The sequence below is a fragment of the Procambarus clarkii genome, chromosome 55, assembly GCF_040958095.1.
Source record: "Procambarus clarkii isolate CNS0578487 chromosome 55, FALCON_Pclarkii_2.0, whole genome shotgun sequence".
NCBI classification, from domain to species: domain Eukaryota; kingdom Metazoa; phylum Arthropoda; class Malacostraca; order Decapoda; family Cambaridae; genus Procambarus; species Procambarus clarkii.
The window spans coordinates 33,447,266-33,473,371 of NC_091204.1; the positions used below are offsets into that span (position 1 = coordinate 33,447,266).

The 26,106-nt window shown below is 51.6% G+C and overlaps 1 protein-coding gene across 1 annotated transcript in view; it reads left to right on the forward strand.

The window, feature by feature from the left end:
• Window positions 1-26,106, forward strand: part of LOC138352989 (uncharacterized) — a 50,682-nt gene that overhangs the window by 10,137 nt on the left and 14,439 nt on the right. Inside the window, exons 4-5 of the mRNA XM_069305653.1 lie at window positions 13,021-13,200; window positions 13,455-13,742. Of these exons, the coding sequence (XP_069161754.1) occupies window positions 13,021-13,200; window positions 13,455-13,742 (468 nt within the window). The remainder of the gene's footprint in view (window positions 1-13,020; window positions 13,201-13,454; window positions 13,743-26,106) is intronic.

Below are 26,106 nucleotides of genomic sequence, written 5' to 3' on the forward strand. Positions count from 1 at the left end.
AATTTCGCATCCCAGGCTCCGGTGAACCTATCCTGGATAGTGATGCGCTTCAAGTTGGCTGATCACGTGTCGTCAGGAACCAAATCAAGGGGTCCCTTATTTAACACCAGCACTAGCTGAAGATATTATCTGCAAGGTCATTCACGCCTCACAGTGGCGGCTTTCATCTGAGGATGGATAACACCTGCCCTATTTGCTGGACAATGGCGTCTTTTATGAGTACGGTAAGTGCAGCTTTGCCTCCTTTCGGCTCTGCACGTGTCCGCGTACTGAGGGGGATGGCGTCCCTCCAACCCACGCCGAGTCGACGTTCATAACACAAATTATTGTCACGAACATTAACCCTTGCACTGCTCACCAATTTTCGGCAAAAACGTCTTGGTGCAATTGTCAAGGACATATTGTTGTTATTTTTACAAATGTTCAGGTAAATTTAATGTCAAAATGTTTCCAAAGTCAACTATTTCCATTTCAAAACACAAATAGTAATGAAAACATTAAAAAACATTAAAATATAGCCAAATTAAAAAACAAAAAGCACAACTCTCTGAGCGCCTAAAGGCGCTTTGCGCAGTGCAGTGGTTAATATTTCTCGCATTCGCGCTTGAAACTTTAAAGACTGGACGGGTTTATTATTTAGAGGAACGAAATATTATTATTTAACTATTTAAGAATAGTAAATATAGAAGGGAGAGGAATTAATGTCTCCCCATGGCATTCATTGATGACGTTAACTCTATCGTGAGGTAGACGCTATGATTCTAACGCTCTATTCGGCTTTTAGTTAGAGAACAATTCGTCTGCAATCAGTTGTCATACAGAATGCTTTAATTATGGAGAATCGTATTTAATTCTCACACAAATTGGATATAATGTGTTTACTGTCATGAAATCTGACGTAATACTGGCGTCAGGTGACGTGAGAATAATAGCCTTATGCACAGATGAATTATTAGTACATGAGAATTCTACGAGTTGTTAATTTTACTTACTACAATATTTAGTATGGTTAGTAATAAGTAATGAGAATACAACAATGCTGTATTCGGTGTTGGAATTATCCAACACCTGGATCCTGGCCCCCTCAGAGAGGCACAGACACTCCACCAACCTACCAGGAAAGCATCCAAGAAAACAGCGAACCAAAAGAGATCACTGCTGGATACGGAGAGACTGAAGCCTTGAAACTGTCAACAAACTCCCAAACAATGCCAGCACCAACCCCCTGCCAGTAGAGGGGGGGCTGGAGCTACAGGTCTAGCACCAACCCCCTGCCAATAGAGGGGGGCTGGAGCTACAGGTCCAGCACCAACCCCCTGCCAGTAGAGGGGGGCTGGAGTTACAGGTCCAGCACCAATCCCCTGTCAGTAGATGGGGGCTGGAGCTACAGGTCCAGCACCAACCACCTGCCAGTAAAGAGGGGCTGGAGTTGCAGGTCCAGCACCAACCCCCCTGCTAGTAGAGACGGGGGGGGGGGTGCTGGAGCTACAGGTCCAGCACCAACCCCCCTGCCAGGAGTGGGGGGGGGGGGCTGGACCTACAGGTCCAGCACCAACCTCCCTGCCAGTAGAGGGGGGGGGGGGTGCTAGAGCTACAGTTCCAGGACCAACCCCCTGCCAGTAGAGGGGGGTGTCGGAAAATCCGACACCATTTAATAATCATACAGATAATAGCTGTATTGTATAAACAAGTTACCCATAGAAAACGTAACTTGTAGTGGAATTACCGTCTATAGAAAACGGGATATCACCACACACTATTATAATTCACCACCTATTATGGTGGGAATTATTCTTAAATACATTAGTCTTTGGACTTTACCGTCATAAAAACATCTCATATAAATTAACTTAATTATCAATATTAAAGTAGAGTAAATGTGACCCTTCTATCACTTTCCGTCATCTGGACAATGTAAGCCAGGCGTCAGGGAGGAAGGAGGGCAGCCATTGTTGAGACTAGACCAGAGGCTCACAGGGAGCAAATTCGGCTCCTGTTAATTTTACTTGGACGTAGTGTTATGGAAACCAAAGGTGTACCATTTTCAACACGCTGTCAACAAATTCAAGTTAAGTGTTCTTTCCGAAACCCGTTTATTTTCATTTATGGCCATTAATGTCATTATATAGGGTGATCCAGTTAGAGCACGTGGAAGCCTCAAACTAAAGGTAATTAAGCCAGGTCTTTAAGGTTCCATGTATAGTGTTTTCTCTGATATAGCTTGTCATATATAGAATCTGGCTTTACAGCTAGCGCCCTTTTGACAGGTCAAGACGAGGAAGGCTTTGTGCATCAGTTACTGGGTGATGGAAGCTACCTCAAAGAGGATAATTTGGTGTCTACACCCTAGTTATACCTGGTGGACTAACCTGCTGTACTATAAGATAAGGAACCTCTTCAATGTATGTAGTCTATTACTGTAGTTTGATTGGCTGCATATATATTTAATTAATATAAACCCCCCTAATGTGTAGAGGATCGATTTGTGAGATTATGAGATTATTGCAGAAATACAGTCCACTTATCATTATACAAATTGCTATCGAAGTATATAAATTAACGTAAATATAAATTCATATAAATTAAATAAATATAAATCTCACAGGTCGGTTCCCACATTATTTGGTCATCTTCGAACCGGATGACGGATTATTTGATCCTTTGAACCCACAATTGGTCATCTTAGTACCGGATGAACCAGTTAACCAGTGGATTCATTAAATATACTAGTGCAGTGTTATTTAAACAAAGCCAGCAGTCAATGACGGCGGCGTTGACTCGTGCGAGTTCACGAGCCCCGCTCAGTTCAGATCAGCTTCGTCAGCGGTTTCATGCACACCCACAGAATTTGGTGGCGTGTTATATCGTGAAATGACAGCGCTAATATAGAAGCCAGCCAAATTAGTGGCTGTGTCCTCGAGAGATTATCTACGAATTTGTGGAGTTTATTTCGCGAGGTCACTAATAATATTTAATACTTCTTGATATTAGAAGTTTCATAGAGGCTAATTAAGAGGCTATTATCAACAATTGTGTATATTATTTCTCCAAAATAGAGAATTATTTAATATATATTGCACTAGTGATCACAGTATAATATTTACTAATTGCCAACCCACAACAGGGTAGGATATTAAAATTGACTAGTTGAACTATTATTGCTCATCCTAGTCCCATTATTACCATAGTCAGTTGTACTATATTGATCAACCTAACACCATTAATGAATGGTGCTGACCCTATTTTGGGTGTAATTTTTATCAACTCGAGTTGAGTTGTGTATATATAATAATTTACTTATGATCATTACACCTTTGAGTGATTAATTAGTGTCTCTACCATCCTAGGGTGATATAGAAGAGCTAACCTAAAGGTACTTCCATGACACTGGTTTATCACTCAAATCATTAGTGTGTATGATTGTATATATATAATGTGTATTAATTTTAAGTGCTAACCTCTAGTAGAGGTAGGATTATTGCCTAGTGAGTGCAGAAATTATACCCTAGGCTACCATCAGTGCTTGTTCAGTATTATGAGCAGCCCAAGTACAAGTCCCACAAGGCTTCACCAACTAGCCAGTATGGATGATGCAGGGAGAATGAAAAGAACCCTTGCAGGTCTTAAAGGCCACTTAACAAGACAGATCAAGAAATGTGAAGATTTGTCACAACAATCTCAAGTTGATTATGCTGACCTGGAAAGCTATTATCAAGCAGCTGCAGGTAAATTTGAGCAAATCAAATGCCAAATAGCTCTCCTTGTGGGGACAGATTACTACCATCAATTCATCGGTAGCCCTACTAAATATCAGGGTATAACCATGTTAAACTCTGCAGGAGGTAAATTACTCTCAGGCCCAGTATCAAGCCTGAGGAGACCTATGCCTGCAGATAAACAATACCAATAGAAATCTAAATTTGTCAGCTGATTATATTTCTCCAGTAGCATTATACTAAGGAGATTACAGCTGACTATACCAACAGAGGTTGATGTTAGTATCATCATTTAAAGCTGAAGATGAGTTCATGAGGCCTCAGTGGCAAATCAGTGAACAGTAGCCTAAAACAGCTACAAGTCACTGCGATCAATGTCACTGAACCCACTGCAGCCTCAGAACCATACTTTACTTTAATGATGAACTATTCAATTTTCTGAATCAATTAACTAAATTAAACCCCAATAAATCTGATGACTCTGCCAGTAGAGGGGGGCGGGAGCTACAGGTCCAGCACCAACACCCTGCCAGTAGAGGGGGGCTGGAGCTACAGGTCCAGCACCAACCCCCCACCAGTAGAGGGGCTGAAGCTACAGCTCCAGCACCAACCCCCTGCCAGTAGAGGGGGAGGCTGGAACTACTGGTCCAGCACCAACCCCCTGCCAATAGAGGGGGAGGGTTGTAGCTACATGTCCAGCACCAACCCCCTGCCAGTAGAAGGGGGGCTGGAGCTACTGGTCCAACACCAACCCCTTGCCAGTAGAGGTGGTATGGAGCTACTGGTCCAGCACCAACCCCATGCCAGTAAAGGAGGGCTGGAGCAACAAGTCCAGCACCAACTCCCTGCCAGTAGAGGGGGGCTTGAGCTACAGGTCCAGCACCAACCTTCTGCCAGTAGAGGGGGGGGGGGGCGGGCGGGCTGGAGCTACAGGTCCAGAACCAACCCCCTTCCAGTAGAAGAGGGCTGGAGCAACAAGAACAGCACCAACCCCCTGCCAGTAGAGAAGGCTGGAGCAACAGGTCCAGCACCAACCCCCCACCAGCCAGTAGAGGGGGGGCTGGAGCTACAGGTCCAGCTCCAACCCCCTGCCAGTAGAGGGGGGCTGGAGCTACAGGTCCAGCACCAACCCCCTGCCAGTAGAGGGGGGCTGGAGCTACAGGTCTAGCACCAACACCCTGCCAGTAGAGGGGGGCTAGAGCTACAGGTCCAGCACCAACCCCCTGCCAGTACAAGGGAGCTAGGGCTACAGGTCCAGCACCAACCCCATGCCAGTAGAGGGGGGCTGGAGCTACAGGTCCAACACCAACCCCCGTGCTAGGAGAATGGGTGGGGGGGCTGAAGATACAGGACCAGCACCAACCCCTTGCCAGTAGAGGGGGGGCTGGAGCTACAGTTCCAACACCAACCCCCTGCCAGTAGAGGGGGGCTGGAGATACAGGTCTAGGACTAAACACTTGCCAGTAGAGGGGGGCTGTATCTACAGGTCCAGCACCAACCCCCTGCCAGTAGAGGGGGGGCTGGAGCTACAGGTCCAAAACCAACCTCCTGCTAGAAGAGGGGGGGGGCGGGGCTGGAAGTACAGGTCCATCACCAACCCCCTGCCAGTAGAGGGGGGCTGGAGCTACAGGTTCAGCACCAACCCCCTGCCAGTAGAGGGGGGTTGGAACTACAGGTCCAGCACCAACCCCCGGCCAGTATAGGGGGGCTGGAGCTACAGGTCCAGCACCAACCCCCCAGCCAGTAGAATTGGGCTGGAGCTAAAGGTCCAGCACCAACCCCCTGCCATTAGAGGGGGGATGGAGCTACAGGTCCAGCATCAACCCCTGCCAGTAGAAGGGGGCTGGGGCTACAGGTCCAGCACCATCCCCCCCCTGCCAGTAGAGTGGGGGGCTGGATCTACAGGTCCAGCATCAACCCCCTGCCATTTGAGGGGTGGGGCTGTAGCTACAGGTCCAGCACGAACCTCCCCCGCCAGTAGAAGCTGACTGGAGCTACAGGTCCATCACCATCCCCCTGCCAGTAAAGGTGGGCTGGAGCTACAGGTCCAGCACCAATCCCCTGCTAGTAGAGAGGGGCTGGAGCTACAGGTCCAGCATCAACCCCCTGCCAGTAGAGTGGTGGGGCTGGAGATACATGTCCAGCACCAACCTCCCATGCCAGTAGAAGGGGGCTGGAGCTACAGGTCCAGCACCAACGCCTGCTAGTAGAGGGGGGCTGAAGCTACTGGTCCAGCACTATACCCCTGCCAGTAGAGGGGGGCTGAAGCTACTGGTCCAGCACTAACCCCCTGCCAGTAGAGGGGGGCTGGAGCTGAAGGTCCAACACCCTGCCAGTAGAGGGGGCTGGAGATACAGGTCCAACACCAAACCCCTGCCAGTAGAGGGGAGTCAGGAACTACAGGTCCAACACCAACCACCCCCCCCCCTGCCATTGGAGGGGGCTGGAGCTACACGTCCAGCACCAACCCCCTGCTTGTAGAGGGGGGCGGAGCTACAGGTCCAGCACCAACCCCCTGCCAGTAGAGGGGGGCGGGAGCTACAGGTCCAGCACCAACACCCTGCCTGTAGAGGGGGGGCTGGAGCTACAGGTCCCGCACCAACCCCCTGCCAGTAGAAGAGGGCTGGAGCAACGAGTCCAGCACCAACCCCCTGTCAGTAGAGAAGGCTGGAGCAACAGGTCCAGCACCAACCCCCTCTGCCAGTAGAGGGGGGCTGGAGCTACAGGTCCAGCACCAACCTTCTGCCAGTAGAGGGGGGCTGGAGCTACAGGTCCAGCACCAACCCCCTGCCAGTAGAGGGGGGCTAGAGCTACAGGTCCAGCACCAACCCCCTGCCAGTAGAGGGGGGCTGGAGCTACAGGTCCAGCACCAACCCCCCTGACAGTAGAGGGGGGCTGCAGCTACAAATCCAGCACCAACCCCCTGCCAGTAGGGAGGGGGGGGGCAGTAGCTACAGGTCCAGCACTAACCCCCTGCCAGTAGAGGGGGAGCTGGAGCTACAAGTCCAGCACTAAACCCCTGCCAGTAGAGAGGAGCTGGAGCTACAGGTCCAGCACCAACCCCTTGCCAGTAGAGGGGGGCTAGAGCTACAGGTCCAGCACCAACCCCCTGCCAGTAGAGGGGGGCTGGAGCTACAGGTCCAGCACCAACCCCCTGCCCGTAGAGTGGGGCTGGAGATACCGGTCCAGCACCAACCCCCTGCCAGTAGAGGGGGGGGCTGGAGATACGGGTCCAGCACCAACCCCCTGCCAGTAGAGGGGGGCATGAGCTACAGGTCCAGCACCAACCCCCTGCCCGTAGAGTGGGGCTTGAGCTACAGGTCCAGTACCAACCCCTTGCCAGTAGAGGAGAGCAGGAGCTACAGGTCTAGGACCAACCCCCTGCCAGTAGCAGGTTGCCTGGAGCTACAGGTCCAGCACCAACCCCTTGCCAGTAGAGGGGGGGGGGGGCTGGAGCTACAGGTCCAGCACCAACCCCTTGCCAGTAGAGGGGGGGGGGGCTGGAGCTACAGGTCCATCACCAACGCTTTACTAGTAGAGGGGGGGGGGCTGGAGCTACAGGTCCAGCACCAACCCCTTGCCAGTAGAAAGGGGGGGGCTGGAGCTACAGGTCCAGCACCAACCCCCTGCCAGTAGAGGGGGGCTTGAGCTATTGGTCTAGCACCAACTCCCCTGCCAGTAGAGGGGGGGGCTGGAGCTACAGATCCAGCACCAACCCCCCCCCCCCTGCCATTGGAGGGGGCTGGAGCTATAGATCCCGGACCAACCCCCTGCCAGTAGAGGAGGGCTATAGCTACAGGTCCAGCACCAACCCCCTGCCAGTAGAGGAAAGCTGGAGCTACAGTTCCACCACCAACCCTCTGCCAGTAGAGGGGGGCGGGAGCTACAGGTCCAGCACCAACACCCTGCCAGTAGAGGGGGGGCTGGAGCTACAGGTCCAGCACCAACCCCCCACCAGTAGAGAGGGGCTGAAGCTTCAGCTCCAGCACCAACCCCCTGCCAGTAGAGGGGGAGGCTGGAACTACTGGTCCAGCACCAACCCCCTGCCAATAGAGGGGGAGGGCTGTAGCTACATGTCCAGCACCAACCCCCTGCCAGTAGAAGGGGGGCTGGAGCTACTGGTCCAACACCAACCCCTTGCCAGTAGAGGTGGTATGGAGCTACTGGTCCAACACCAACCCCCTGCCAGTAGAAGGGGCTGGATCTACAGGTCCAGCACCAACCCCCCTGCCAGTAGAGGAGGGGGCTGGAGCTATAGGTCCTGCACCAACCCCCCTGCCAGTACAGGAGGGGGCTGGAGCTATAGGTCCTGCACCAACCCCCTGCCAGTAGAGGAGGCAGGAGCAACAGGTCCAGCACCAACCCCCAGCCAGTAGAGGAGGCTGGAGCAACAGGTCCAGCACCAACCCCCTGCCAGTAGAGGGAGGGGGGGGGCTGGAGCTACAGTTCGAGCACCAACCCCCTGCCAGTAGAGGGGGGCTGGAGCTACAGGTCCAGCTGCAACCCCCTGCCAGTAGAGGGGGGCTGGAGCTGCAGGTCCAGCACCAACCCTCCTGCCAGTAGATGGGGGCTGGAGCTACAGGTCCAGCACCAACCCCCTTCCAGTAGAGGGGAGGCAGGAGCTACAGGTCCAGCACCACCCCCCTGCCAGTAGAGTGGGGCAGGAGCTACAGGTCCAGCTGTCCAGCACCAACCCCCTGCCAGCAGAAGGGGCTGAACCTACAGGTCCAGCTCCAATCCCCTGCCAGCAGAGGGGGCTGGGCCTACAGGTCCGGCACCAAACCCCCTTGTCAGTAGAGGGGGGCTGAAGCTACAGGTCCAGCACCAACCCCCTTCCAGTAGAGAGGGGCTAGAGCCAGTAGAATAGGTCCAGCCCCCCTGCCAGCAGAGGGGGCTGGACCTACAGGTCCCTGCACCAATCCCCTGTCAGTAGATGAAGGCTTGAGCTACAGGTCCAGCACCAACCTTCTGCCAGTAGAGGAAGGGGGGCTGGAGCTACAGGTCCAGCACCAACTCCCTGCCAGTAGAGGGGGGCTGGAGCTACAGGTCCAGCACCAACCTTCTGCCAGTAGAGGGCGGGGGGGGGGGCGGGCGGGCTGGAGCTACAGGTCCAGAACCAACCCCCTTCCAGTAGAAGAGGGCTGGAGCAACAGGTCCAGCACCAACCCCCCCCCCCAAACCAGTAGAGGGGGGGCTGGAGCTACAGGTCCAGCTCCAACACCCTGCCAGTAGAGGGGGGCTGGAGCTGCAGGTCCAGCACCAGCCCCCTGCCAGTACAAGGGAGCTAGGGCTACAGGTCCAGCACCAACCCCATGCCAGTAGAGTAGGGCAGGAGCTACAGGTCCCGCACCAACTCCCTGCCAGTAGAGGGGGGCTGGAGCTACAGGTCCAACACCAACCCCCGTGCTAGGAGAATGGTGGGGGGGCTGAAGATACAGGACCAGCACCAACCCCTTGCCAGTAGAGGGGGGGCTGGAGCTACAGTTCCAACACCAACCCCCTGCCAGTAGAGGGGGGCTGGAGATACAGGTCTAGGACTAACCACTTGCCAGTAGAGGGGGGCTGTATCTACAGGTCCAGCACCAACCCCCTGCCAGTAGAGGGGGGGCTGGAGTTACAGGTCCAAAACCAACCTCCTGCTAGAAGAGGGGGGGGCGGGGCTGGAAGTACAGGTCCATCACCAACCCCCTGCCAGTAGAGAGGGGCTGGAGCTACAGGTTCAGCACCAACCCCCTGCCAGTAGAGGGGGGTTGGAACTACAGGTCCAGCACCAACCCCCGGCCAGTATAGGGGGGCTGGAGCTACAGGTCCAGCACCAACCCCCCAGCCAGTAGAATTGGGCTGGAGCTAAAGGTCCAGCACCAACCACCTGCCATTAGAGGGGGGATGGAGCTACAGGTCCAGCATCAACCCCTGCCAGTAGAAGGGGGCTGGGGCTACAGGTCCAGGACCATCCCCCCCCCTGCCAGTAGAGTGGGGGGGCTGGATCTACAGGTCCAGCACGAACCTCCCCCGCCAGTAGAAGCTGACTGGAGCTACAGGTCCATCACCATCCCCCTGCCAGTAAAGGTGGGCTGGAGCTACAGGTCCATCACCAATCCCCTGCTAGTAGAGAGGGGCTGGAGCTACAGGTCCAGCATCAACCCCCTGCCAGTAGAGTGGTGGGGCTGGAGATACATGTCCAGCACCAACCTCCCATGCCAGTAGAAGGGGGCTGGAGCTACAGGTCCAGCACCAATCCCCTGCTAGTAGAGAGGGGCAGGAGCTACAGGTCCAGCATCAACCCCCTGCCAGTAGAGTGGTGGGGCTGGAGATACATGTCCAGCACCAACCTCCCATGCCAGTAGAAGGGGGCTGGAGCTACAGGTCCAGCACCAACTCCTGCTAGTAGAGGGGGGCTGAAGCTACTGGTCCAGCACTATCCCCCTGCCAGTAGAGGGGGGGCTGAAGCTACTGGTCCAGCACCAACCCCCTGCCAGTAGAGGGGGGCTGGAGCTGAAGGTCCAACACCCTGCCAGTAGAGGTGGCTGGAGATACAGGTCCAACACCAAACCCCTGCCAGTAGAGGGAAGTCAGGAGCTACAGGTCCAGCACCAACCACCCCCCCCCCTGCCATTAGAGGGGGCTGGAGCTACACGTCCAGCACCAACCCCCTGCTTGTAGAGGGGGGCGGAGCTACAGGTCCAGCACCAACCCCCTGCCAGTAGAAGAGGGCTGGAGCAACAAGTCCAGCACCAACCCCCTGCCAGTAGAGAAGGCTGGAGCAACAGGTCCAGCACCAACCCCCTCTGCCAGTAGAGGGGGCTGGAGCTACAGGTCCAGCACCAACCTTCTGCCAGTAGAGGGGGGCTGGAGCTACTGGTCCAGCACCAAACCCCCCCTGCCAGTAGAGGCAGGCTGGAGCAACAGGTCCAGCACCGACCTTCTGCCAGTAGAGGGGGGGGGCTGGAGCTACAGGTCCTGCACCAACCCCATGCCAGTAGAGGAGGGCTGGAGCAACAAGTCCAGCACCAACTCCCTGCCAGTAGAGGGGAGCTGGAGCTACAGGTCCAGCACCAACCTTCTGCCAGTAGAGTGGGGGGGAGGGGGCTGGAGCTACAGTTCGAGCATCAACCCCCTTCCAGTAGAGGGGGGCTGGAGCTACAGGTCCAGCACCAACCCCCCCCCCCCCTGCCAGTAGAGGGGGGGGGCTGGAGCTACAGTTCGAGCATCAACCCCCTTCCAGTAGAGGGGAGCTGGAGCTACAGGTCCAGCACCAACCCCCCTGCTAGTAGAGGAGGGCTGGAGCTACAGGTCCAGTACCAACCCCCTGCCAGTAGAGGGGGGCTGGAGCTACAGGTCCAGTACCAACCCCCTGTTAATAGAGGGGGGCTGGAGCTACAGGTCTAGCACCAACCCCTTGCCAGTAGAGGGGGGCTGGAGCTACAGGTCCAGCACCAACCCCCTGCCAGTACAAGGGAGCTAGGGCTACAGGTCCAGTCCCAACCCCCTGCCAGTAGAAGGGAGCTGGAGTTACAGGTCCAGCACCAACCCCCTGCCAGTAGATGGGAGCTGGAGCTACAGGTCCAGCACCAACCCCCTGCCAGTAGATGGGAGCTAGAGCTACAGGTCCAGCACCAACCCCCTGCCAGTAGAGGTGGGCTGGAGCTACAGGTCTAGCACAAACCCGTTGCCAGGAGAGGGGGGCTGGAGCTACAGGTCCAGCACCAACCCCCTGCCAGTACAAGGGAGCTAGGGCTACAGGTCCAGTACCAACCCCCTGCCAATAGAGAGGGGCTGGAGCTACAGGTCTAGCACCAACCCCCTGCCAGCAGAGGGGGGCTGGAGCTACAGGTCCAGCACCAACCCCCTGCTAGTACAAGGGAGCTAGGGCTACAGGTCCAGCACCAACCCCATGCCAGTAGAGTGGGGCAGGAGCTACAGGTCCAGCACTAACTACCTGCCAGCAGAGGGGGCTGAACGTACAGGTCCCTGCACCAATCCCCTGTCAGTAGATGGGGGCTGGAGCTATCGGTCCAGCACCAAACCCCCTGCCAGTAGAGGCAGGCAGGAGCAACAGATCCAGCACCAACCCCCTGTCAGTAGAAGGGCCTGGACCTACAGGTTCAGCACCAACCCCCTGCTAGTAGAGGGGGGCTGGAGCTACAGGTCCAAAACCAACCCCCCTGCCAGTAGAGTGGTGGGGCTGGAGCTACATGTCCAGCACCAACCCCCTGCCAGTAGAGGTGGGCTGGAGCTACAGGTCCCGCACCAACCTCCTGCCAGTGGAGGGGGGGGGGGGGAAATGGAGCTACAGGTCCAGCACCATACCCCCTGCCAGTAGAGGTTTGGTGGAGCTACAGGTCCAACATTAACCTCCTTCCAGTAGAGGGAGGGGGTGGGGTGTGTGTAGGAGCTACAGGTCCAGCACCAACTCCCTGCCAGTAGAGGGGGGCTGTGGGTACATTTCTGTATATGCTTATATTATGGAATGCTCCATAATTCTGTATAGGAAATATTATGTGAACTATGATAGAGAATGTATAAATTTAGGTCTCATATGTATTACTGTCATGTATACTGTGTAATTTCCCTTTCATTATTGTTCATTTCATTGTCCTCTAACATTAAATTAGATTTAGTCACTGAGATGTATACCACATAAACATGGTTTTGATACACATGTTGTATATATATATATACTTTATATTGTATTCATATATGCTTAATGGCTGGGTCCTGAAAGATATTGTTGATAGGAACGTCATCCCTACAGACAAAAATCAGAAAATACAATTGATAATTCATTATAAAGCCAAAAAAACGGCCAATCTACTCATGAAAAACTCGCCAGACACCAAGCAGAACGCTTTGAAGGAGACCAATGTCGTCTATGCCTTTAAATGCCTACTTGGGGACTGTAAGCCCCAAAGAATTCAGTATATAGGCAAGACAACAACGTCTCTTTATAGGCGACTAACAATGTATAAGCAACAGGGAGCCATCAAGGAACACAGGTGGTAATGGGGCTGACACTGACCACAGGTGATAATGGGGCTGACACTGACCACAGGTGATAATGGGGCTGACACTGACCACAGGTGATAATGGGGCTGACACTGACCACAGGTGATAATGGGGCTGACACTGACCACAGGTGATAATGGGGCTGACACTGGCCACAGGTGATAATGGGGCTGACACTGACCACAGGTGATAATGGGGCTGACACTGACCACAGGTGATAATGGGGCTGACACTGACCACAGGTTATAAAGGGGCTGACACTGACCACAGGTGATAATGGGGCTGACACTGTCCACAGGTTGAGGACCTCCGCAGGATGAGGGAGCCCGTCAAGAGGCTGGTGGAGGCTGGCCGGGTGTTGGCCGTCCAGGAAGACCAAGATGGCCGCCGCTCTGCCAGGATAACTCTACAAGACGAACAGCTGTACCTCCACCCACTGCTGCGTCAGCCCATGCTCGCCCACGCCCACACCCTCCAGGTTACTTTGTTACACCCACTTCTCTTACTGACTTACTGAGTTTTGATAACTAATATGATAACATTTTGTTATACAGTTATCAGCATGATTTATTTCATTTTCTGCAGGAGAGTGAGGTTGTGGCAGTGCTGGAGCCCTCCTGCACCCTGGCGTTCCTTGACCTCGGGTGGGCGGGGTCAACAAGAGGGCGGGTCACCATCCGGCTGACCCCTGACACTCCGCTGGCCAGACAGTTTGTGTTGTGTACGGGCCAGCGGGGCTACACCTACCGCAACACTAAACTGTTGCGGGTGTGGGGCAAGGGTCAGCCGGGGGAGTGGGTGGAGGGCGGAGACTACGAGAGTAATGATGGTAAGGGAGGAGCCCCACTGCTGCCTGACCTCCAGGGGCAGTACCGGGAGTCAGGCCAGGCAGGAGCTGTGTGGGCCAGGTGGGAGCCGGGGGGTCCTTGGAGTGCCCAGTTCGCCATCACCACCAGGGACCTCCCGGGTGGTGGCCAGTTTACAGATGTCTTCGGTGATGTGGTGAGCGGCCTGGATGTGGTGAGGGCAGCAGTCAACCACAGTAACATTACGGAGGTGACTGTGGTGGGCTGTGGTGTTGTGCTGCCACTCTAGTTCACTGTACCACCACCATCACTACTGTGGTGTTGTGCTGCCACTCTAGTTCACTGTACCATCACTATCACTACTGTGGTGTTGTGCTGCCACTCTAGTTCACTGTACCATCACCATCACTACTGTGGTGTTGTACTGCCACTCTAGTTAACTGTACAACCACCATCACTACTGTGGTGTTGTGCTGCCACTCTAGTTCACTGCACCATCACTACTGTGGTGTTGTGCTGCCACTCTAGTTCACTGTACCATCACTACTGTGGTGTTGTGCTGCCACTCTAGTTCACTGTACCATCACTACTGTGGTGTTGTGCTGCCACTCTAGTTCACTGTACCATCACTACTGTGGTGTTGTGCTGCCACTCTAGTTCACTGTACCATCACCATCACTACTGCTGTGTTGTGCTGCCACTCTAGTTCACTGTACCACCACCATTACTACTGTGATGTTGTGCTGCCACTCTAGTTCACTGTACCATCACCATCACTACTGTGGTGTTGTGCTGCCACTCTAGTTCACTGTACCACCACCATCACTACTTTGTTGTGCTGCCAATCTAGTTCACTATACCACCACCATCACTACTGTGGTGTTGCGCTGCCACTCTAGTTCACTGTACCATCACCACTGTGGTGTTGTGCTGCCACTCTAGTTCACTGTACCACCACCATCACTACTGTGGTGTTGTGCTGCCACTCTAGTTCACTGTACCACCACCATCACTACTGTGGTGTTGTACTGCCACTCTAGTTCACTGTACCACCACCATCACTACTGTGGTGTTGTGCTGCCACTCTAGTTCACTGCACCATCACCATCACTACTGTGGTGTTGTGCTGCCACTCTAGTTCACTGTACCATCACTACTGTGGTGTTGTGCTGCTACTCTAGTTCACTGCACCACCACCATCACTACTGTGGTGTTGTGCTGCCACTCTAGTTCACTGCACCATCACTACTGTGGTGTTGTGCTGCCACTCTAGTTCACTGCACCATCACCATCACTACTGTGGTGTTGTGCTGCCACTGTAGTTCACTGTTCCATCACTACTGTGGTGTTGTGCTGCCACTCTAGTTCACTGTACCATCACTAATGTGGTGTTGTGCTGCTACTCTAGTTCACTGTACCATCACTACTGTGGTGTTGTGCTGCCACTCTAGTTCACTGCACCACCACCATCACTACTGTGGTGTTGTGCTGCCACTCTAGTTCACTGCACCACCACCACCACCATCACTACTGTGGTGTTGTGCTGCCACTCTAGTTCACTGTACCACCACCATCACCATCACTTCAGCATCACCATGGACTGCGTGTTTTGATGACAATTTAATTTAAGGACGGACCTTTATCACTATATCATCATAACTTCACTATCTTTGGTATATATGCTTTGGTATCATATACCTGAAAATCACGGCTGTATCACCATCAATGCTATATCTTATCAGTACTGTAACCTATCATTGCTGTATCACTATAGCTTCACTATCACCTCTATATATCACCATCACCTCAGGCCCCACACTTGGGGTCATATACTGACCATGTTGAGTAACAAATTGTTGGTGTCGCCATATGACAGCTGTTGTCACTGTTATATTACCAATAGCTCACTATCACATAACACTGTCACTGCTACACCATCATCACTTCACTTTCTCGACATTATCTCCTTACACTGATATATTTCATTCTTACATTCACTGATATATCACTATCACTGCTACAGCACCACTACCTCACCATCAGTGCTATATCACCATCACCATCATATCACTATCACCTTAGTATCACTGCTATATCACCACTATACTATCACAGCTATATTACCATCACCTCACTATCACTGTCATATCACCATCTCGGTATCACTATCACACTCTATTAAATTACAATCACTGCAATATCACAATCACCTCACAATCACTCAGGTGTGTTATGGTATTACCATACTGGTCCATGGTGTGTTGTGATATTATAATAATAATTTAGGAACAGTACATACATAGTTGCAGGGTTACAGTACAAACATTCTGTTAGATTTAAAGATAGAGGTAGTACATACAATACCTAAAGCCACTAGTACGCATAGCGTTTCGAGGCTTTAGTGTCCCCGGTCCTCGACCAGGCCTCCACCCCCAGGAAGCAGCCCGTGACAGCTGACTAGCACCCAGGTACCTATTTACTGCTAGGTAACAGGGGCATAGGGTGAAAGAAACTCTGCCCATTGTTTCTCGCCGGCGCCTGGGATCGAACCCAGGACCGCAGGATCACAAGTCCAGCGTGCTCTCCGCTCGGCCGCCCGGCTCCGGTGACATCATACTGTAGCTGGTGTAAGATGTGCTCAAACTGTATAGTGATGTCTTGGCTGATTAGCCTAGTATCACGAATATGAATTTATGTTATTCTTTTTTCGACAACACACTAGTATTAAATGTGTATTGCCAATGTATGCCACATATATCTATGTATATTATATATCTGTACCATAAGTCCTTGCAATGTATTTGTGGATATATATTAGAAGTCTAGTGAATAGCAGTAGCCTAATGTCATGTAGCTTGAAAAACATCCGTGTATGCTTATATTATGGAATGCTACATAATGCTGTATGGTAAATATTATGTGAACTATGATGGAGAATGTATGAATATAGGTCTCGGATGTATTACTGTCATGTATACTGTGTAATTTCCCTTTCATTATTGTTCATAGCATTATCCTCTACATTAAATTAGATTTTGGCACTGAGAGATGTATACCACATAGACATGGTTTTGATACACATGTTTTATATATATACTTTATATTGTATTCATATATACTTATGTATAATAGCTGGCGGACAGACGTCTTGAAATCCTCCCTTAACCCCTCCTCCCCTCTCCCGCCAGTGTTACCATGTCTTGCCAATATGAATTCTTTGTTCACATATTTTTATATCATATAATCTTTAATGTACTGAATTATTGATATGTATTATTATGTAAGGTTGTGTATTATAGTCTTTATTTTGTTGATATATGAATTAGAAGTTCTTGATCGAGATATGTCTGTATATGAGCTTGAGATATTTGAAAGAGAGGAGTCAGCTGACTCATAGAGGTGGATACAGTGTCGCTCCTGGCCAGCATGGCTCTAGGCGGTCACTCTTTGATTTTCTCAGTTGATTATTATTATTAACATCTTTATTGACAAAAATAATTACAATTTTGCCTAATCTGAGGATTTTGATAGTCTTATTAAAGTGAGGATAATGCTGGTATTCACTGTCACGCAGGACAGAGGGTCATACATAAGACAATAGGTCTAAACTGTAGGCTGAAGCACATATATATAATGGTTACAATCAATGTTTTAATGTATGGATATGTGAAAACAACTTTCTATTGTGCACTGCCACACAAGAGCAGGGATGGTTCATAAGTGATGCAGCTTAGAAGTGATATAAATAAAAATTGTTCTTCATTCTTTAAAATGGACAAGCAAATTTTGGATAAATTGTTAGGATGTCGTCCAGAACACCTGAGTCAATAAAATAGTTACACGGTTGGTGGTACAATAGGCCAGGAGGTCTAAAGTCCTTTACGGTTTCACATTCAACAATATAGTGTTCTAGTGAATGCATTAAAGGTTTATCACAGAATTTACAATCTGAGTATTCTGGTAGTGGCTCAGCCTCACTAACCTGCCAGATGTGTCTATAGCCAAGGCGAATTCGCGCAATGACTACATCACACTGCCTGGTTCGGTTACTGTGCTGACCATTCAAATACCTATTATTACAAAACTTGTCATAACTTTTAATACTGCACCCCCTCCCCTTCCGGCCCGTTGGCGTCGTGAGGGGGCTTGGTGGACGGCTGCCGGAGTGTGATGCTCCGTTGGGCAGTCCTCTGTCCTTTTCTGGCCTTGCACTCCTGCTGCTGTCTTCTCCAATTGTGCCGGATCGCTTTTCCTTTTCCTTATGTTTCGTTTTTCTCCCCCCTCTTCTCCTATCTGCTTGTCGTTTCCTGCCGACCTTTTGCTTGTTTTGGATTATTTCTTTGGACTTCTTCTATTTTGACGCCCGGGTGCTTGAGGAGGCATACTCTTGCACCCGTAGAACTGTAGTACCCGACGTCTCGAGCGAGGGGAACCTTTTATTGTCAATCCCCCTTTCGTCGCTGAACCCGATCTCGACGGACTGACGGTTCTTAAGGTGGCGTTTGTGGGGCGTATACTCACGACGCACCCCTAGGGGGCCCCGGCATGATCGGCGATAGCTTCCTGTTGGGTGTCCTGCCTCTAATTGTGGCTCCATGGTGGGTATGGGGGCACATTCGTGGATGAATTTGTCACTTTTCGTCTCTGTCGTTGAATGTTTCCGTTGTACCCTCAGGCTCGTGGGGTGGGCGACCAAGCCCCCGAGTCGGCCTGTATTGGAAGACCAGGCTCTGTAGCTCCCGCTGCGTTGGGCCCCGACCTTGCTCCTCCTTTGACCGTCCTGACTTCTTCCCCCAGCTCCCCTCCCTCCTCTGAGGTTGGGTCGAGCCTCCAGCCCCCGGTGGTGACCACTTCGTCCCCTGGTGTGGCTAAGTCTTTCGTTGTGACTCCCCCTCCCCGCTCAGCTCGTTGTCGCCGTCTGGGGGCTTAGTGGGCGGCTGCCGGAGTGTGATGCTCCTTGGGACAGTCCTCTGTCCTTTTCTAGCCTTGTGCTCCTGCTGCCGTCCTCTCCAATTCTGCTGGGCATCTTTTCCTTTTCCTTCTGTTTCGTTTTTCTCCCCCCTCTTCTCCTATCTGCTTGCCGTTTCCTGCCGACCTTTTGCTCGTTCTGGTTCTTCCCTTGGACTTCTTCTACTTTGACGCCCGGGTGCTTGAGGAGGCATACTCTTGCACCCGTAGAACTGCAGTACCCGACGTCGAGAGCGAGGGGAACCTTTTATTGTCAATCCCCACTTCGTCAGTGAACCCGATCTCGACGGACTGTCGGTTTCTTAAGGTGGCGTTTGTGGGGCGTATACTCACGACGCACCCCTAGGAGGCCCCGACAAGATCGGCGATAGCTTCTTGTTGGGTGTCCTGCCTCTAATTGTGGCTCCATGGTGGGTGTGGGGGCACATTCGTGAGTGAATTCGTAATTTCGTCAAGATGATAACCCCTGTTTCGGCTGCTTCTGGCTTACCTTTTCAGGCTCGTGGGGTGGGCGACCAAGCCCCCGAGTCGGTCCGTATTGGAAGACCGGGCTCTGTAGCCTCCGCTGCATTGGGCCCCGACCTTGCTCCTCCTTTGGCCTCTCTGACTCCTTCCCCTGGCTCCCCTCCCTCCTCTGTGGTTGGGTCGAGCCCCAAGCCCCCAGTGGTGACTACCTCGTCCCCTGGCGCGGCTCCTTCTCTAGTTGTAACTACTGCGCCTTTTAACCCCCTCTCTCTCTGGGGGTTCTCACCGCCGTTCTCGTCACGGCCGCCCTCGCTCGATTCCTTCCAGTTCTGCTACCTATCAAGCCTTGTTTGGTCCCGCTTCGTGGGCCAAATATTTTGATCTCCTCCCTCTTGATTCTGCGCCTCCTGACGATTTCTCCCTTCATCGACATCTCATTGATTCCGTGGATGCCTCCATTACTTTTAACCCCACTCGTCTCGGTACGCGTGTCGTTGCTGCTCCTTCTCAGGATGCTGCTTCCCGCTTGGCTGCCTTATCCTGCCTTGGCGAGACCCCCGTTCGGGTCTCGAAGAACGTTCAGTTGAATGCCAGTGTTGGCACTATTTTGCTCCCGCCCCATGTTGCGACCGGTGTTCGGGACCTACGCGACTGCCACGACGATATTCGACATATCCTCGCTGCCCAGGGCCATTCTATTCTCCAGGTGGACACGTTTACTCGTCCCCCTCGTGGTAGTCGCCGTCAACCCCTCCGGGTTGTGAAGATTACCTTTGATGGTAGGACCCTTCCACCCTCTGTCATTCTTGCTGGTGCCAGGTGCTCTGTCCAGGAGTACATTCCTTCTCCTCGGCTCTGCAACAAGTGCTGGAGGTTTGGGCATGGTGCCCTCCGCTGCTCCGGGACTGTCTCTCTCTGTCCTTTGTGTGGTGGCGAAGGTCACTCTAAGTCGGAGTGCGCTTCTCCCCAGGCTCGTTGCCTCAACTGCGGTGAGGCCCATCCTACCTTCTCCCGTGCGTGTGTCCATTACAAGCTTGAGGCAGCCGTCCTCAACTTGAAGCACCGGGAGCGTTTATCTTTTCCTGAGGCGAGGCGCCAGGTTCGCCGGCTCCCGCCTTATGCTAATATCTCTTATGCTCGCGTGTTGCGCTCTTCCTCTCCTCGTCCTTCCCGCCTTCCTCAGACTCACAACCGTTTCCAGGCCTTGGACCCTGATGCGCCCACTGCCCCCTCCTCTGTCCCTTTGGGTTCTCTCCCGAAGGATCCTCCTCCTGGTCCTCTGTCTGGGGTTCCCCTTCCTTCTACCCGGTCTGTCGTGTCTTCTGTGTCTCCTTCCTCGTCCCCCTCCGATCCTCCTTCCCATCCTCTTCCTCCATCTATCGGCTCTCCCCGCCGCCTGTCGGTGCGGGCGGATGTCCATCGCTCTCCTAACGGCCGTCGTGTGTGCTCTCGTTCGGCTTCTCCTGTTGAGACACTGGAATCCATTGCCCGGTACGTAGTTGCTGGGACACCGGTCTCTTTAAGTCAGAAGCGTAAGCCTGGCTCCTCTCCTTCCTCTTCCCCGGCGGGTAAGAAGGCTTCGCTTTCTTCCTCAGCTCCTCCTCCTGGCTCTGTTGCTCCTTCCACTCCCGTTTCAGTGCTTGCGCCCCCTGTTCCCGCTATGGAGGTTTCTTTGGCCCCTGCTTCCCTTTCGGTTGCTGCTCTTGCTGGGGTGCGCTCCTCTCTTTCTACTCCCCCTCTTCCTGCTGCTGTCCTTGACTGCTCCTCTCCGTTGTCTCCTCCTCCTCCTCCTCCGGACCCTGCCCGCCCACCTCTGATCTGTTCTCCCGTTTCCTTCCCTCCGTCTTTGCTCAGTTTACCCATGCCCCCTAACCCTGACTTTGCTGACCCTGATCCCGACCCTGATATTCTTTAACGTGCTCTGTTGGTCTTTCGCCTTTGTTTCTTCCTTGTTCTCTGTTTTTGTCCTTTCTCTTCTCGTCGTTGTCCATTCTTCAATGGAACGTTCGAGGTTATTACGCCAATTTCCTCGAACTCCAACTTCTGGTTTCGCGGTTTTCGCCCCTTTGTGTCTGTCTCCAGGAGCCGATGCTTGGTGCTCGTCCTGGTCGTTTTCGTGGCTATTCCTTTCTCTCCCCCCCCCCAGCCATTGCTGGGGCTTCTAATTCTTCTGCTTTCTTGATTCGGGCTGATGTTCCCTTTGTTCCTTTACTTTTTCCTTCGCCTCTCCATTGTTCTGCTGCTCGTATCTTTGTGGGGAAATGGTACACAGTTTGTTCCATTTATCTCCCCCCGAGTGTCCCGCTCTCTCTTCCTGATTTGAAACACCTCCTAGACTCCTTGCCGGAGCCTGTGCTCCTGCTGGGTGACTTCAATTGTCGTCATTCTCTTTGGGGTGACGTTCTGACGAATACCCGGGGTCGCCTCCTTGAGCCGTTTCTCCTCTCTTCTTCCCTGTCTCTTCTGAATTCTGGTGAGCCCACTCATTTGGACTCTCGAACTCGTACCCTTTCTTGTCTTGATCTTTCTCTCTGCTCTTCTTCTCTTTACTTAGATTTCACATGGCAGGTTCTTGATGACCTCCATGGAAGTGATCATTTCCCCATCCTTGTTTCCTTTTTCTCTTTTCGCCCTTCCCTCTCTTTCCCTAGGTGGCAGTTTGCTAAGGCGGACTGGACCCTATTTTCCCTCGGTGCTACTCTCTCTGACCTCTCCCTTCTGCCCCTCTCTCGCGCTCTCCTCCTTTTTCATGACACTGTCTTCAACGCTGCCCTCCGCTCTATTCCTCGCTCTTCCTCTCGGGGTCCACGGAAGTGCGTTCCCTGGTGGAATGCGGACTGTGCTCGGGCTGTCCGCTGTAAGCGTGCAGCCTGGAAGAAGCACCGCCGTAGGCAGACGACCGATTCTTTTCTTTTCTTTCGGAAAGCGAGTGCGGTGGCCCGTAGGGCCATCCGTACGCCTAAACGTGAATGTTGGGCATCTTATGTCTCGACAATTACGTCCGAAACCCCTCTGGCCCAGATCTGGAAGCGTATCCGCAAGATAGCGGGTAAGTTCGTTCCCGATGTTTCACCGGTCCTTCACCTCCATGATACTCTTGTGGCGGACCCGTTGCAGGTCGCTTCCGAACTGGGTTCCCACTTTTCTTCTGTTAGCTCTGGTCTTCATCTTCCCCAATCTTTCCTTCTTCGTAAACCTGTCCTTGAGTCTCGTCCTTTAGATTTCTGCACTCATCTTCAGCTTCCCTATAATGATCCCTTCTCTCTCTCTGAACTTCGTTCTGCCCTGGCCCTCTGCGGTTCTACGGCGGCGGGCTCCGATGGTATTCATTATGAGATGCTTCGCCATCTCCCTCCGAGCACGTCTCAGTATTTACTGAGTCTGTATAATCGGATCTGGGAGTCGTCGTCAGTCCCTGAAGACTGGCTCGATGCCGTTGTCCTCCCTGTTCGCAAACCGGGGTCTCTGGGTACTTCCCCTAAGGACTTTCGCCCTATTGCTCTCACAAGTTGTGTCTGCAAACTCTTTGAACGTATGGTTAACGTTCGTCTGATGTGGTTCCTGGAACACCATCACCACCTCTCCCCTTCTCAATTTGGTTTCCGCAAGTGCCGCAGCACGACAGATGTCCTGGTGAACTTGGAGGTCTATATACGTACTGCTTTTGCTGCGAAGACCTCCGTTGTTGCCGTCCTTTTTGACCTAGAAAAGGCTTACGACACCACTTGGCGTTATCATATCCTATCTCAACTTCATTCTTTTGGCCTTCGTGGTCATCTCCCTCTCTTTCTCCGCAGCTTCCTCTCTCGTCGTTCCTTTCGGGTGCGCCTTGGTACCGCTCTCTCTCCCTCTTTTCAGCAATACGAAGGTGTGCCCCAGGGTAGTGTTCTGAGCACTACTCTTTTTTCTGGTTGCCCTCAATGGTCTTCTTTCCTCTCTTCCTTCTGGTGTCTTCTCCGCTCTCTATGTCGATGATCTTACCCTTTGTTGTCAGGGTGATGATTCGCCTCTCCTTCAACGCCGGCTTCAACTTGCGATTGATGCCGTGTCGTCTTGGGCCACAGGTCATGGCTTCAAGTTCTCTACTTCTAAGACTTGTGCCATGACTTTTACGCGGAAACGGGTTGTTCTTCGTCCCTCTTTGTCACTTTATGGTCATCCCCTTGAATACAAAGATTCCGCGAAGCTTTTGGGGTTATTCCTTGACACTCGTTTGTCTTGGTCTCCCCATATCTCTTACCTCCGTGTTGAGTGCTCTAAGTCCCTTACCCTCCTTCGGGTCTTGTCCCATACTTCTTGGGGGGCAGATAGGCGCACTCTCCTTGCTTTACATTCCTCTCTCGTCCTGTCTAAGCTCGATTATGGTTGCCCTGCTTACTCGTCTGCTTCTCCTTCTACTCTTCGCCGTCTTGATGCTTTGCACCATACTGGGTTGCGCCTCAGTTCTGGTGCCTTTCGTTCGACTCCCGTCCTTAGCTTGTATGTTGACACTGGCTTCCTGTCTCTCCAGGACCGCCGTGATCGCTACTGTCTTCGCTATCTTGCGCGGTCCTTGCAACATCCTTCCTCTCGTCTCTGTCGTGCTTTAACTTTTACCCCTCCTGCGGTTCCTGTTCCTCTTCACCACCTCCCTCTTTCTGTCCGGTTATCTCGCCTGCAGGATTCTCTTTCCGTTCGTATTTCTGATGTTTCTCCTCGTGTTGTTCCTTCTTTGCCCCCGTGGAGGGTCCCTCTTCCGCGGTTTTGTACATCCTTGACTCGTATCACTAAAGCTTTTACCCCTCCTACAGTTCTAAAACGCCTTTTCCTCGAGCACTTTTCTTCTCACTCCCGCTCCGTTTCTGTCTTCACCGATGGGTCTAAGTCAGCGGACGGTGTTGGCTACTCTGTTGTTTTTCCTGATCGCACTTATATGTGTCGCTTGCCTCCGGAGACTAGCATCTTTACAGCGGAACTTTATGCTATTCTCTATGCTCTTCGTCTCCTGCTTTCTCGTTGTCAGTCTTCCTTTGTGGTTGTTGTTGACTCTCGTAGTGCCCTCATGGCTCTCGGGTGCTTTAATCCAGTTCATCCGGTAGTTGTCGAGATCCAGCATTGGCTGTTTCTCGTTCACAGTAAATTTAAGTCGGTTGAGTTTTGTTGGGTTCCCAGCCATATTGGCGTGTCTTTAAATGAGCGTGCGGATGCTGCCGCTAAGGAAGCTGTCCGCTCTTGTCCCATCTCTCGTAAAGGCATTCCGACTTTTACCCAGTTATCCATTCCTCAGTCCTTACCCGTTGGCAGGCTTCTTGGTTGTCTGTTACTGGTAACAAGCTACGTACTCTTAAATGTTGTGTTTCCTCCACTACACTTAAATGTTGTGTTTCCTGTGTATGGAGTTGTGTTAACTCCATACACTCCAAGTAAGTTTAGTCTACAATCATCAGCAGATTTCCTAGAATTGATCAAATCTACCCAGCCCGATGGAATCATCGCTTCCCTGGACGTTGAATCCCTTTTTACCAACGTCCCAGTCGACACAACCATAGGAATGATACTGGACAGAGTATACAGAGACGAGAGCACCCCCAAATTAGACATACCTGAGCCACACTTGAAAAGTCTTCTCGAAGCATGTACAAAGGAAGCCCCTTTCATCAGTCCACAAGGAGACATGTATTTACAAATAGACGGAGTAGCAATGGGCTCCCCCTTAGGAGTTTTATTTGCTAATTTTTATATGGGAACCATCGAAGATAGGGTCTTCAGTAGCAGACAAAAACCAACTGTATACTGCCGTTATGTAGATGACATATTCGTAATAGTAAAAGACTCAGATGAACTAATTGACCTAAAAAGACACCTAGAGAGAGAGTCAGTACTCCGATTTACACATGAAAATAGTGAAAATAACAGTCTGCCATTCTTGGATGTACTAATAACAAAAACAGGAACCTCTTTAAGCACCAACGTATATACCAAGCCCACCAACATAGGATTATGCCTGAACGGTAGAAGTGAGTGCCCCCAAAGATACAAAGCCAGTGTTCTCAATGCTTATATTCGTCGAGCGCTTACCCACTGCTCTGAATGGAGCAACGTGAGTAGAGAGTTTGAAAGAGTAACTCGGGTATTGGTGAACAACGGATATAGCAACGCGGAAATAAACGCTTCTATAAGAAGACACTTGGACCGTTGGTATAATTCAGAACCCAGAACAGAAACCACAACACCCCCAATAAAATTATATTACAAATCAACCATGCACAGTGAACATATAAAAGAGGAAAGAATAATGAAAGAAATAATCCGTAAAGGAGTAAAAAGCACTACTCCTAACCAAAACATAAACCTGATAATATTCTACAAAACCAAGAAGACTTCCGAACTCCTTATCAAAAACAGCCCAAAGCCGACGGAGAACCCTCTACAGCAGTCAAGCGTTGTATACATGTACACTTGCCCCCACGAAGGATGTAACCTTCAATGTAAGTACATAGGTATGACGTCGACCAAGCTGACGAGGCGTTTGACATGCCATCTTCAATCTGGTGCCCCTAGGAATCACATGAGACAAGCCCATGACATTACTCTAACAAGAGAAATGTTGAACAAGAATACTTGCATAATAGACAAAACCCAAGATTCAAGAAGATTACAAATTCTTGAGGCAATTCACATAAGAATAGAGCGACCTACCATGAACACCCAAATCACGGAACTATTTACTCTACCCACTATGAGAGTAAGGACAAGACAAGAACATATCGATGCCAACACAGAAGACAATCTCCAACATAACAGGCCAATTACACTGGATTAATCTTTGTGTTTAGATAGGAGATGCCTCGTATGGGCCAATAAGCCTTCTGCAGCCCCTATGTTTATCCCTTATGTATCCCCCCATGTTTTCACCTTCATTATATTATAACCTGACCTAATGCGGGTATAAAATCAACTAGTATTGTAAGATCTGTTCACTTGAGAATGAACCATGGAGGTTCGAAACGTCGTGCAAATTATACAAATAAGTGTAATACACTCTATAGTAAATCACTTCTTTTCTTCACCTTAAAAGTACGAAAATGAGTTTTGGAGAACTCCTATTTCAAATAAGCCCTGATGCTAAGAAAATAGAGGGATAGAAGCCCTAAACCAGAAAATAA